Source organism: Drosophila albomicans, chromosome 3, assembly GCF_009650485.2.
Source record: "Drosophila albomicans strain 15112-1751.03 chromosome 3, ASM965048v2, whole genome shotgun sequence".
Taxonomy (NCBI): domain Eukaryota; kingdom Metazoa; phylum Arthropoda; class Insecta; order Diptera; family Drosophilidae; genus Drosophila; species Drosophila albomicans.
In genome coordinates, this window is record NC_047629.2 from 29561269 (window position 1) to 29576048 (window position 14780).

At 37.5% G+C, this 14780-nt stretch overlaps 3 protein-coding genes across 3 annotated transcripts in view; 1 reads left to right on the plus strand and 2 right to left on the minus strand.

The window, feature by feature from the left end:
- Nucleotides 1-1215, minus strand: LOC117568105 (uncharacterized). The gene is made up of 2 exons (XM_034248497.2): nt 652-1215; nt 1-592 (listed from the first exon to the last, which is right to left on the minus strand). The coding sequence occupies exons 1-2, from the start codon at nt 1171-1173 to the stop codon at nt 218-220; spliced, it is 897 nt and encodes a 298-aa protein (XP_034104388.1). The 5' UTR covers nt 1174-1215; the 3' UTR covers nt 1-217.
- A 115-nt stretch (nt 1216-1330) lies between these two features.
- LOC117571027 (uncharacterized) lies at nt 1331-2786 on the minus strand. Its single transcript, XM_034252986.2, has 3 exons — nt 2463-2786; nt 1952-2412; nt 1331-1872 (listed from the first exon to the last, which is right to left on the minus strand). Exons 1-3 carry the CDS (start codon nt 2673-2675, stop codon nt 1404-1406), a joined length of 1143 nt encoding a protein of 380 aa, XP_034108877.1. The 5' UTR covers nt 2676-2786; the 3' UTR covers nt 1331-1403.
- Nucleotides 2787-6126: 3340 nt separating this feature from the next.
- The window catches only part of LOC117568072 (semaphorin-5B), a 43698-nt gene continuing 35044 nt past the window's right edge, over nt 6127-14780 (plus strand). Inside the window, exon 1 of the mRNA XM_034248432.2 lies at nt 6127-6457. The gene's annotated coding sequence lies outside the window, so the exon portion shown is untranslated. The remainder of the gene's footprint in view (nt 6458-14780) is intronic.

A 14780-nucleotide genomic window follows, 5' to 3' on the forward strand; every position in this document is an offset into this window, starting at 1 on the left:
ATAATTCACCGCAATTGAAATAAGCGCTTTTTATTAAATATGGAGGAAATAGTCTAGTTAAAGTAATATTTAGAATTAAAATGCTAATTTTTAGATTGCAGAGAATACAATTATAGGAAGTTGTCAATATTAGTCAAATAATAGCTGAAATGAGTCTAGTACATTTTAATATAGTTTAGCTTAAAACTTTAAACTTAATGTTAATTACGAGCTACAATTACAAATTGGTTGTGAGCGATGTCACCGTCGAGATATTCAAGCGTTCCAATCTCCCCAGGACCAATAGCTCATCGATAGAGCGCTTCGCGTAAACCTTTTGTTCCTCGCTTAGCTTGAGAAATGCATGCGCCCAAGCCCTGCCATAGCTTTCCGCTTCAGATATCGCCGAGGCATCAATGTGCATTGAGTGTGCAGAGTTAGGCTTAATTGTTTCCTTACTGAAGTGCTGAGAATGCTCCTCCGTCAGCTGGTCAAGCTCAATGGGCTGCACCTCGGTTATTTCCGGTGACCAGGAGTCCTCTTCGGAGAAAAGTTTCAAAAGCGGTCGCTCGCTGGTTGCCAACGACACCTCCGACGAATCAAGTTGTTCGATCTGAGGAACGCAATTGAAAGAGGTTAACTATAGTGGTAGCATATTAGAAATGCACTTACGCTCTCTTCGATGGGATGTGTCAAGCTGTGCATATCCACATAGTTATCTTCGTCCTCCTCCTCCTCCTCTTGTTCCACATCGCTGAATGTATCCGATTTCACATGATATAAGTCGTCGAATGAAGACCTTTGATTTTTGCTCTCTGTCATCTTCTTCGCCACCGGCAATCTTTGGATGTTAATGTGACTGCGCTGTGGTTGCTGTTCCCGCTTTTGTTGCTGTTGCTGCGGTTCTCCATTGTCACGGCCGTGCTGTTTAAGGTAGCGCACATGACATTTATGTATGCGCAGGTTGGAGGTTGTTCCTCCTGTGGATTGCATTACCCGCTTGCAGCCCGTGCAATAGTAACGCCACTTGAGCTTGCTGCCATCGGGTCGAGCGATTTCCCGGTATACGTTCCATACGGAACTGCGTTTGTACTTCTTCACTAGTCTATACTGCCCTTGGTGGATCTTAAGTAATATATCCAATTGGGATTCTGTGCATTTTGTCTCTTCTTCCTGAACATTTATAACAAACATTGCAGTGTTTTGCAGTTTTTATCAAAGCACAAAATCTATGTGACCGTATACGGTCATGTATGACATGCCAAATAATACCACGGCTCTTGGCAAAAATACTGAATACCAGGCTGATGGATGTCATATGCAAAATGGCAATGATTATCACCTACTACATTTTGTCGTTATATTTTTTATTTAAAGATTTATTTAAACATAGCAGTCATTATAAAGAATAACAGCATTGTCTTTTATTTTTTTGTGTTTCGCAAAAGTTCGACTAGCGTTTTGCTGATCGATGACAAGTTTTGCGATATATGTTTCATAACCAGCAATTTTTGCTTCTCAATCTCCAATTTTTCTTCCTCAATCTGCAGAATTCTCTCTGATTTGGGTGCAGTTGCGTCCGATACACAATTCGGTCGATAAATTTTTTTCTCCGGCATTTTCATTACATTTTTTGGTGGCGACTCCTCTTTTGTTTGCTCAATTATGTTTTCCTCCTCTTGCTCCACTTCTTCTTTAAGCTGCAAATCTTCTTGGGAAAGATCGAATTCCTGACTCCCAGCTTCGCTGTGGTCGAATTCAAAAAATGGCGAGGACTCTGCGTTGTCGAACATTATCTGTTCAAAATCGACTTTACCATGTAGAAAATATTGAACCCGTTTGAATTGACGCCAATTTGTTTCTTTTCCCGACGCTATTTTTTCCATTTCGATTCTGAAATTGAAAAGAAATTTATGGGATTATGCACTTATAACTTTATATTTAGTATATATAATATATTTAGCAGACTCACTTGTATTTCTTAGTGAGATTGTCCATTTTAAATTTAATTTCCCTATGTGTTACGCCGTATTCGCTCATTTCCGCAGCCATTTGTTTATGTACTTCCGTATTTTTCCGTTTGCCGCGAATATCTTTGAGGTACTTCTCCCACAAGTCGATAATGCGACTTGTCGATTTGGGTGTCCACAAAAAGCGACGACCGCTAGACTTTTTTTTTCTTTTTGGCGCCTGGACATCTTGTAATTCATCTTCAATTTGGGAGTCTTCTGCTTCGACTTTTGTGGTTAGTTCTTCATCATCAGAGACCAGGTCAATATCTTGATAGATTCTTTTCTGGGCTGCGCTTGTAGGTGCTTTGCCTATCTGGTCACCAGGCCGACGAGACGAATTGTCCGAGAGCAATTGGAGAAGCGGTCGCATCGAGGATGACTTTTGTTCTCGCGTAGGACGCTCGCTTTGCTCTGGCTGCCACTGGAACAAAACTTTACTTCAATATATGGAAATATATTTTATATATTCACCTCCGAATCATCGGGTTCCTCTTCCAGATCATCGCTGTATATGTCATCGTCATCGTATTCCTCGTTGTGTGCGCTTTGATTCTTGAATTTTGTTGCAATTGGACGCTTGCTAAGCTGTGGCTTTAGTTTCGGCTTTACCGTCATTCGCTGTCTTTTACTGACATTGTGAGGCCGGTAGGCTTGAGGGGAAGAGTTTCCATTGGTTGTCCTCATTACTTACGACCTATTCATTTATTAGTTGTAATAGCAATAATATTAAACTATGTTTACGTCCGCTCAGTATATCTAGAAACAGTGTGACAGTAACATGTAATTAAAAAAATACGGTTAAGTAACCAGCTTTGTTTTTTTTTGGGATTCTACTTCTTATAATTGGTTTTAGACTTTCTACTATTAATTTGTTGTAGTTAACAGTAAAAATACTTAAAAAATAAACATTTACTTATGCTATTAATAGCTATGTCTTTTTTTATTTATACCCTTTCTACTACAGTTTCAAAATCGATACTTCGATAGGCTCGCTATCGAGCTGGAACTAGCATTAGTTCGATATATAAGGCGCCCTTCAATTAAAAATAAATTTTCGAATTCAAATTTATCCAACGATATTCTAAACTAAAACAGTTTTGAAGATCGAATCGAAATTATTCCAAGTTCCTTAAAAAGTAAACAAAAATTTTGTAATCTGTATATATGTATATGTATGAAAATTAAAAAAAAATGTTCGAATTCTGATTTTTCCAACGGTATTCTAAGATCGAATCAAAACCCTTCGAAGTTAATTTAAAAGTAAGCAAACACTTTGTAATCTATATATGTATATAAAAAATATATGATCTCAGAAGTAGAGGTGTAAAGAATGAACTGTAGAATGGTTACAATAAATAGATAAATTGCCGAGATCTACAATTGTCAAATTCGCACGCATTTCAGCTAATCAACCAAAACGTCGACTACAGCTGGGAAAGAGAGCAAGAAAAGAAAAAACGGACGACAACAATCAACGACAATTGCAGCACGATTTACAGTCTAATGGGAGCGATGCCATCTTTGTAGTGAATTGAAAATAAAATGAAGCAGAACCCCATCGGCTTACGTTTTGCAACCACGGCCTCAAGTGTTGTCTGTCCGCGAACTGACGCCGACATGAAAGCCATCAGCTAAATTGTGCGTTGCCTGTGGGAGCATTTTAGCAACCGGTTTAGATCTTCTTGCAGTGTCTCGATTTAAGCCGGCTGCTAAATATTTGGCTCGTGCCATGACTACTTGGCACGCAGCTGCTGCCCAAAAATTTTAACACTTAAATTGTCACTTAATCGCAAATTAAAGTTTATTGGAGGCCACAGGTGCAGTTTTGCATTGGCTTTGCGTACCCCGTATTTATGTTGGCGCGTGGTTCAATTGGGGAACCAGCTGCTGGTTCAACAGTTAAAGCTTGCGTTAATTGATGAACCAGCTGTGAGTTCACAAAGCTTTGAAATGAACGTTGTGAGTGAGTGTGTGTAAGCCTGCCTCTTTGTGTGTGTTTAACTCCTTTACTCAATTGCACAACCAAACTTAATTGTTTCTTGCGGTTGTTGACGGTTTTTTGCGATCGTTTCTTTTGCTGTAGCCTTGGCAACATTTGTAGATTTGCTGTCAGCTATGGAAGGGGGGAAGAAAGGGGAGGGGCACTGGGAACAGCGACCATGACTTTGTGCAACTGGCGACATCGCAAAACTTGCAACTTGCAACTGGCAACTTGATTATGGCCCATGCATTAACTTCATTATGGCAATGGCGAGACCTTATTTGTTTGGCGCATAATTTAACTTAAAAACCCCGTACAAATGTCGCGTCATTGTTGCAACGACTGTTGGTTGCCTACGCTTTATGTGTACGTTGTTGCATGCAGCATGTTGATGATGGCCAGGCCCAAGCTCGACTCTGACGCTTGCTGCTGCTGCTGCTGCTGATGTTGCTGCTGGCTGTTGGCGCTTGATTGCAGGTTGTCATGTGCAGACTGTTGTCTCGAGCTCCGTCTCGATCTGTGTCTCGGGTCGCATCCAAAGCTCCACTCGACTGACATGTTGTCTGCATCTTTCGCATGGGCATCCATGCCCCATGTCGCTCAATTGCATTTATGTTTGCCATGTCCCTTTTTGACGTGGGTCGCATGTATTTCTTGAGCTTTAACTTAACTGGTTTGTGGCGCTGTTTCCGTTTCGATTCTTTCTGGGAGTGCCATTCGATGTGTCGTGTCACGCCAGCTCACGTACACATCTCTAGTTGCATCCACATAGGATGAAAAACATAAGGTTGTTTATACAAGACGCCATGAGCCAATGTGGGATTTGCACCTAGATAAGATTTATTTACATAAGTCTTACAAAAAATCTACATAAATGTGGCACAACAGAACTGTTCCCTAGGCAGCTAAAGTAGCATAAATCTTGCTTCACATGTGACGAGATCTTGGAGCAGTTTTGTCCTAAGAACACTTTTGTTACTAGACAGCGTCAGTCTTCCCTTACTGGAAGTCGGGATCATTAAACTTTTTTGGGATTAGTTTCGTAGGAACACATCTCTTCCTGAAGTGTCACTGAGCCTTGCACTAGGAACACATCTGCTGCTTGCTAGCGAAACTCTTGACTTGCCTGAAGACATTGAGAACAGTTTAGCAGTAGGAACACTTCTGTTACCAGTCAGCGTATGTGCCATTAACTTTTGCTTTATACTCCCCTGAGAACACTAGGCTGTCCTGGAAACAGTTTTGAGCTAGGAACACTTTTGGTACTACTGTCTTCTTCAATAGTGCTCACACATGCTAATATTCAAATCTGTGATGAGCTGTGACCTCAATGCAAGGCCAAAAGCTAGGAAGAGCCAGAGATAACTAATAAAGATTCCACTGAGCACAAAAATCACCTCACTGGCTGCTCAGATTGAACTCTGACGCTAATTTGATTTGACGAAAGACAATTTACGAGTCGTCTGCGATGGGTTGAGGCTTATCTGGGCGGCTTGTGTGCGCTTCTAACAGCAATTCGGGGCCATCAAATTAATTACATGTGTATGTATGTACGAACGAGTGAGAGAGAACAGTAGCTGTAAAAAGTTAATGAGTACAGAGAACGAACGCAGGCGAAATAAAAAAGCAATGGCAACAGCAACAACCAGAAGTCAAAACAAAAACAAAGAACGGAGAACGAAGAACGCATCGTGATCGAAAAGCGCGTTTGTTTTGATTATGTGACAAACAAAAGCAGAAGCACAAGAGGAAGAAAACGAGTAAAAGAAATGGAATAAAAAATAAATAAAATGAACGAACGAAAAAAACCAAGCCGATGGCTTTTAATTTAAAAAAGTTGCTGGCAAAGCAGCATAAAACGTGCAGCGCGCGAGCGAGAGAGCTCACGAGGCTGTAGCGCAAACGATGGAGCGGGAGTGAGAGCGAGATCAGAAACAGCGGCAACAGCAGATCGAGCAGGCAAACAAGCATTTGCCACTCAAACAAACCAGTTTTGCACTCCCACACATACAAAAAATCTAAACACACCAACACACCACCACGACAACTGAGAGCACGAAAGAGAGCCTCTTTTTGTGCTTACGTGTGTGTGTGGAAGCTCACGCGTTCAATGTTTGAAGCCAAGCTCCGTTCCAGGTTCAGTTGCCGTTTAAGGCTCGTTCGCTCTAGACGTGTGTGTGTGTCGTGGCATTTCTCTGTGCGTCGTTTCTTCTATGTCTTGTAGTTGCAACAAATGAAGAGCTTTTCATCTGTTGAACACTAAGTTTTAATCGGTTGCCCATTAAAAGGGAACTCTTCCATAAAAGTCTCGGTGCAGTGTCCTCAAAAAAGTGAACAACCTCTAAAAATTGTCTATCAACTGTGCAACAACTGATCGAAATAATAAATCCAAAAGTTGTCAAAGTGAATTTGTGTGCAAAGAAAGTTTTGCTGATTGGAAAAAAAAAACAAAAGTACCGTAAAAGCTTTACAGGAATTACTATAGGTATGTACAAGCACCACATATGAATAATAGCAAATAATGGGAACACTTTAATATGCACGTTACACAAGTTTGCCGAGGACAATGGGCTATTTTTAAGTGTACCACAAAACTGACCTCGACAACAAAATCAAGCAGAGCTGTTAATGACTTTTTACGTTGACCGTTGATGATTTTCACACAATCTAAAATCCATTGCAAAATTAACAAATCTTTCACTTTGCATGCGAATGCAAAGATCGAAAGTAATTGTACAACGATACTTTTAATGTTTGCGACGCTCGCATCCTTTTACCTATCGATTAATGTTGCCATTGATTGCAATTAATCGATAATTGGTTTCGTAGTTTGTACCATTTATTATTGAACTGTAGCACGAGCATGAAACTGGGTTAAATTAATAAGTTAAGGCTCGACATGGCTTGGATTGGTTTTTTTTTTTCCATTTTTGTTTGGCGTCATCTTTAAGATAGCGCTGCTGGGTTCGATCTCTGGGCCAGGGTATGGTTCGATTCGTGACTAGTTTGCGTGCTGGCCAAAACGAGTGGGCCGCTTTTGCTAACTGTGAAACCTTCGCTTGAACTTTTTGCCAAAAACAAAAAGAGTATGAAAAACAACGAAAAAATATAATTGTTCAATTGATAAGTACGACTGTCAGGCTCGGTCATGTTGGTCTAATTTATTAACGCCTTGAAGTTTCCGCCTCTTGATTTTCACGTTTTTTTTTTTATTATTAAATAAAAATATACTCGGAAAACTATTCGAACCCACGCCCCACAAACCACTTCAATGCCAACCGCCAGCGCCCTCGTCAGTCGCATAATTCTCGGACTTAATTGATTACGGCAAGTCCAAGTCCGAGTGCAAAGCTATGCATATGGCCGACTCCATTGTGGGTGGATCTATGTAGAAAATATGTTAAGTGCACGCCCACCAAGTTTCACCTATGCATTAGCTCTGGTATCTAGCATAAATCTGTGCTTACGATATGATTATTTGTACGAATGTTTTGTGGCTTTCGTTTATCTTTTCGAAACGTGGTGACAAGTTCATATTGTGTTCTTTCCCAAAATTCTAGATTGTAAGCAAGCAATAAGTAGTATACGTATTTTGAATAATGTGCACTTGAATCGGGAAATATATGTATGTATGCAGTTTTCGATAATATGTTCGCAAAGTATTTCCTGGAAATGTTTTCAAGTTGAATGAATGTTTGTTCGATAAAAACAAGTGATTAACTAAGTATTTGGTATTGTTTATTCGAACAAAACATGCACTATACTATATGGTTAAGAATTTCCTATGATTCAGGAATTTTTTCGAGTGTTTGTCATGTAGTTCAATCCTACTAAGAAATTGTACAATGAAAAAAAAGCGTTGCCTCGCTTGTCACTAAATTGACCCATTTCAGAGCTTAAGGCGATGCTGCAAGAAAAGAAAAGAAATCAAGAAGAAGAGGAAAAACCAGACTGACGGCTCAGACAAAAGCCTAGAGAATCCCCCCTCAATAACATAGAATCTAACAGACGACCAGACCAGTTGCAAGTCGAGTGCATGTTGTACATGGCCCGAAACTGAAACTTCATTGGCATTCCTTGCCTTTCCTTGGCCGCCAACTTTTGGCGGCCACTGTCAAGCTCTGATCTCCAACTGCAGTTGCTGTTGCAGTTGCATTCGCGGTTGTCGGAGTCTGACCATTGCATTCTTATCTTAATATGCACACATTTCTTCGTGCTTCTGGGTCTTGTCTTGTCTTGTCTCGTGTCTTGTCTTCTTCTGCCGCTTACGTGCGTTGAATGATGCTGATGAAGACACAGAGTAGTAGAGAGAGGTGCAACGAGGTAGCGCTCATTAACGAGTCGCTTAACGGTACATATTGTTGCAGGTTATGTAATGCCCAAGTATAGTGTGATATGCTATCGTACAGTTCGGCAAGCTATGCCATGGTTTAACATGTACTCGATAAATTCATCGCTCTTCAACTCAACAGCGAAGCCGGAGTTGCAGTCAAAGTCGCAGTTGAAGTCGCAGTCGTTGCTCGTTCATTTGCTAATGACATAAATTGTCCACTCCGCTCAGACAGCAGCTATTGACGACTTAATTATGCTGATGAATGCATTTTCGCCAATGTTATGCAGCAAGTTGTGCCGACTATCAATTGAAATGTGCTGCAGAACACGCACTTGATCGATGACTGACTTAGACTTGAAAATACCCTGTAAAAAGTATTTAAAAAAAAACCAAGAGTATTTAAAGAAAACTTACAGGTAATTAGATGTATAGGAAAAGAAAAATTCACTATAAAATACTTCGTCAATTTTTATATTTATTTTTATGGCTTTTCAAAGATTTTGCCAACAAATTGAAAATAAATGAAAAACCTTTTATTAACTTTAGAAAGAAAAGAAATTGTAAATGATAATATACCAACGTTTTTCAACTATAATATAAAAACTGATAGCTTATAATCTATGGTACCTTTCTTGGCAATTAGTTCTTTTTCAAAAAAATATAAATACCTAAATTTCAAAATTTAAAGTTTTCAATATATATGCAAATTATTTCTTATTTCATAATGATCTCTAGTTCACTGTCCTTCGTATAAAAGATACAGACTAAGCATTAAGTCGCTGTTTACTTGTATGACAAAAGCTAAACCGCAACTATCTCAATCTTAATTAGAGATATCTCTGCAGATTTATGAGCGCATATTCGAGCCAGTTTTCGGTTAAATATATCAGAGTTAGCTAACAGTAATCCTATTATTATTTTAGCATATGCAAAAAATAAAACCAAGTGACCTATATTTGTTAAATATTGGCGAATTGACCTTCCGAACGAGCTCATTAATAAGTATTATAGATCATTAACAATCCTACATGTCTATATATAGCACAGATGATAATAAATCTTGTATTTGCGGTTAAGTTTTCTGTGGAAATGTAAGGTACAACTTAATTATGATAGTTTTTGTTTTTGGCAAAGAAAAGACTAATTAACATACATCATAATTTTTTCCGCTTTTTGCCACACGACACTAGAGGTAGCAATTAAAAAAGCATAAACTATTCACGGTCACTCTCACTCATATAAAATAATAATAATAATAGTCGTAATAATAATGGCACGACAACAACAACTAAAAAATGGCAAAAATAATTTCGGTTTGATTTAATGAGCCGCATCGCATTTATCATAATGTCAGAGATACTGTGTTTGGAGTTGAGTTTGTTGTTTTGCTATGTTTATCTACGGATTAATGTATTTTCGAGTTGACTGAACCCCTGGCTAGGAGATCCATCCACATTGCCTACGCTAACTCACATCGCTGTAATTAAGTAGCGCGTTTGAATTTGTATAAAATTAAAAACAAAAAAAAAAAAACGAAAAATCTAAAAAAAAAAGTGTTTTAAATATTCATGAGTTTTACTAGATCCGGTTTTCGAGTCTCTTGACTTTGAAAATACTTTTGACACGGATTTTGTTTTCGACCGGAAAGAGAAGCACGCGAGGGCTTTTGTGGGGCGTTACCAGTTACCATTTACCAGATGGGGGAACCCGTTGAACAAGTTCGAACACAAATTAAACATAAACACACATTTTGTATTTGAAACAAAATGTAAGATTTGTGTTTTAGCCAATTAGAGAAACATTAAAAATCATCATTCGAAATCATCAAAATGTTATATAACAACTCTACAAAGAAATTACTACAAACATAATTTTCTTTCATTCACAAAACTACGAGAGTATTTAATAAATTCACAATGGGATGCGATGCTTGAAATCTGTGTCAATTTTTTTGTCAGTTTTTTGTTTTGTTTGTTTTTTTTTGCATTGTTTTTTAGCTTGACATTTGTCACACAGCTTTTTGATTTGTGAATGTCTTTACTTGTTTTCTCTATTTATAGCATTCGTAGCACATTTTGCCAATCTTTATTTTGGATGCGGCTTAGGCATGTCTATCTAAGCAAAAATAGGAAAAAATAAGGTTTTCAGTTGTTGTTTTAATGATGTCGTATATTTGCTGGTTATTCAATGAGTCGCACATAGTGTAAGTAAGCACTTTTTTTCGGGAACGTGGGATACAAAAGAGAAATTGATAGCTTGACTCTGTGCTTATATTAGGTTTCAATATATTAATGCTTGCATATCAGCATTTTATATACCAAATTTCAGCTTTATATTATAAACAGATCCTGAGATATGCGGAAAAGTAAAGTAAAGAATAATAAATGATCTCTTTGGCATCGTTTAACAGACTTGGCTCGATTTGTATCAATTTGAAATGATATGTGCATCTAATGGGTGATATCTTCATTTCAAATGTGCGTTTCTCACATTACAGTGGAGAAATTTGCATAAAAAACAAATAATAAACAAAAAGGTGTTGATACACTCGACATTTCTGCGGAATTTCAACACCAAACGAAAAAGAAAAAATGTATCTGAAGTGAGTGTAGTACGTGTATCTATTGCTGAAAAGGTGTCAGTTGTGATTGCGCATTTGTGGCATGCAAATTGAAGAATTTCCAACGTGGGAAAACGAGTTCAACGTCATTTTGCAGCTAATGTTGTTGTTATTTTTTTCCAATTTTTTTCTATATATATTTTGTTTTTTTTTCTTGTGGCGAACGCCCCAAAATCAAGTCAAGCTGAAAAGCGTTAAAAGTTTAAACAAACAACGTTCGTTGAGGAAAATCGCTCACGCGTTGCATTTTGTGTGGCGACATGAAAAGAAAACCAGAGCAAATACAAGTACGAGTATGAGTACGGGTATGAGTATGAATACGAGTACGAGTACAAGTACGAGTACTTGTTGAGTGTACAGTTGGAGTGTACTCCCTGGTACCCACTTACCAAAACACAAAACGTACTCAGAGATACACGTATTCGTACTTGTATCGATTACAAGCAAAGCAAAGCAAAGCAAGCAACTTTGTGTCTGCATCTAGATCGAAGTTTGTTGCGGTTTTTGGTTTTGGTTTTCGGGCAAATTGTTGCAATTCTCTCCCCACAATGATTGGCAATTTCCATTGGCATTAGCTTCGATTTTTCTCTCCCCTCTATCGATCGCTTTGGTCCACACAGTTAATTGTGTACAATTATGCATTAATGAGTGCATCTGGCCAAGAGCACGAACTCAGGTTTGAGAATTCTTGCATGAAATGTTGCATGCACTCGCTTTAGCAGACAGATAGCAGGATGAAGAGAGAGAAAGAGAGAGATGGATTCGAGTGGCAGTTGAGGAGATGATAGATTTTATACATGAACGGAAACTATTGGAAAATCGATAAATTTTCTAATTGCACGCCATGATCGCATGCTGAGATAAACGATGATGATCTGCAGCAGCATCGTGATTATCGCTGTGTACGTGGTATAAATAAAATAAAAACAAAGTAATGTAAATAATAATAAATAATACAAGTAAAATAAATATTGGAGTAATAAAAATAAACATTGAATACTCTATAAATTTTTATTGAGTTTCGTGCATAAATCAATTCAATTGTTCTTGGTACAGTGGAGAACAAAGCCTAATGGCCCATTCTCAGCAATTTGGTATCTCTTACCCCACACACAGAGCGACCTTCTAGATCTGTGAGCTACCCACACACTCACAAATTGAGTCGTGGTGCGGGCATACCCGGTGGCATTAGTTGACTAGACAATTTGCACGTTGGCGACAGCGATTTGCATCTGATAATAAATTGTTGTAAGCCGTAAAGTGCACACTATTCAATATGCCATTTTGTCAATTAATTAATGATTTTGATTAATTTGCAATGCAGCACGAAACGATCATTAATTAACAGACCAACAACACACAACAAACAACAGCGCGGTATGCAATGCGTGGGGGCGTTCAATGGGGCATGCCTCACAATTGACATGGTATTTTTCGGCAGATAAAAGAATGCAGCTGAACAGCGGGAGAGAGAGACATATGAGTGATATATGTATATATTATTGTAAGAACATTATTTACGAGTAATAAAACTCATTTTTGTAATTTGCGAGTGAAGGCGACATGCTACTTTTGATTTAAAACAATGTAGATGAATATCTAAACACCTGTTCAACTAATTGAAATTTTAATACTCTAGCTATAGTGAATTGAAGAAATATTATGCAGGAGTATGAAAACTCTTCTTAAATCCGTTATAGTACTCGCTTTAATAATATACCAAAAATGCATTTCAGTATTTTTCGGTATACAAAATTAGTCTATTTAAATAACAATACCTTACTGCTTTGCCTTCATTGAGAACGGGTAGCACTTTACTTTAGCTTTCCATATGATACCTTCAATTAAAAACAATCTAGAAGAATATCTAATGTATCCAAACAACTATTTAAAATTTCCGTTCTCTAGCTATACTAACTTCTTAGATAAAGTCATTTTCAGGCAGACAGACAGACTGACGGATATTGTGCATATGTTTAATTGACAGAAAGACAATAGAGCAGGTCTTTTTTTTGACTTGGCTACCACTTTTGTGTTGTTAATGAGTCCAGAAACTAGTGTTGTTAAAGACGTTTGACTGATCTCCAAATGATCTCAAGCAAATCCTTCACTTAATGACCTTTAGCCTTAATTAAGCCACTCTGTGGTCATGTTGTAGATATACAGCTCGTGAGTGCTCATTAAGTATTCAGCGACGCCCAATAGGAAATACTTGAAGCCAAACCGTATCATTGACCTTTACCAACATTTCTTGGCCTACAGCCCTGGGGCTGATATTTCATTGGGCCTAAATCAACAAATCGCAATTACCATATCCAAAACTTACGATACAAAGTATTCGCCTAATTTCCTGACCTTCATTGGCTTTTGCAAAGAATAACATAATAAAATCAAAATTTGTTAACTGAATGCAAAAATCGTAAATGTGTTTTTGTTGCTTTAAGCCAAAAATTATTGGCCAAAAGTGCAAGTTGGCTAACGTTGACGTCAAGGTCTTTTCGTATTTCTATTGTTTTTTCTATTGGTTCGCCATAATACTCGATAATTGTAGGTATTGTAATTACAGTAATTAATATAATTATTGATATGAAAACACTTTTCGGTCTGTTTTGTTTATTGTTATTAACATTTACATTGAATGATAATTTGCGTCAGCTGCCTGTTTTAGATCTATCAACAGGTTTCAGTCTGACGTTGAAATTGCAATTGGAAATTGAAAATTGAGGTTGAAATTAAAAGTTGAAGCGTAAAGCTGAAGATCGATGCTGAAGATAGAATTTGAAGATCGAAGTTGACTATTAAAGTTGGCGGCCTAAAGTTGATAATGGAATGGTTAAAAAACGAAGCAACAAATTTAAATGGTTTGTCAGAATAGAAGATACATTTTGAATACTGAAGTTGACAATTCAAGTTTGCGGATTGAGGTTAAAGATGGAAGAATAAGAAGCGGTAAAAATATAAATTTAATGTGGTTGCAGATTAAAGTTAAAGATAAAAAAAATAGAAGCAATAATTCAATGTTGAAGTAGAAGACCGAAATAAATTTTAAAAGATAGTTTTTTTTTTAATATTGAAGTTGGTGATTAAAATTGCCGATTGAAGCTGAAGATTTGTACAAGTTGATAATTAAAGTTGGAGATTCAAATTGAAGCGAGAATTGGAATGTTGAAGCGGAAAGAATGAATTTGATATGGATAAGGAAGATTAAAGTTGAAGTTATCAGATAGAATGGAGTTTAACATGAGAAATTGCAAATTAAAATTAGAAAGTATGTAAGTTTGTGAGTTTTACTAAATGCAAAATTGTAGTTTTCAATTTGAAGATACATTTATAATTTGAGTACTGTTTTATTCTTTTTATTCTAACTCCACTACCTACAGGGTATCAATCTGTCGAATAACAACCACTTGATGTTGACTCTAAAGAATGTGGGCTTCACTTAGAGCACCACTCGAATCCTATTTTGTTGCCTTTTATTGACCAGATACGATATGAGAGTACGTGTATCTCAAGCCTACAGTTTCACATACGAGCACATAACATATTTAGTTAGATGCTTGAAAACGACTTTCAGCTGCCAGCTTATCAGGTTGGTCAATTAATGTCAGCTTCGATTTCAATTTGAGCAGATAATACTTACGTCTGGCATTTTAGTTATACGATATTTTATACTTTTTGTATGGCAGTCGCTGTTGTTGTTGTTGTTGTATTTTTGCTGCCTAATGTGCCGCAATTACGTACATCGATTGGCATTTAATTAAAACAAATATTCACACAGTTCCCCGCATCTGTCGGTCAGTCGGAACGCATTCATTGAGATGTGGACAATGCACAGTGGAAATAACTGAATGAACA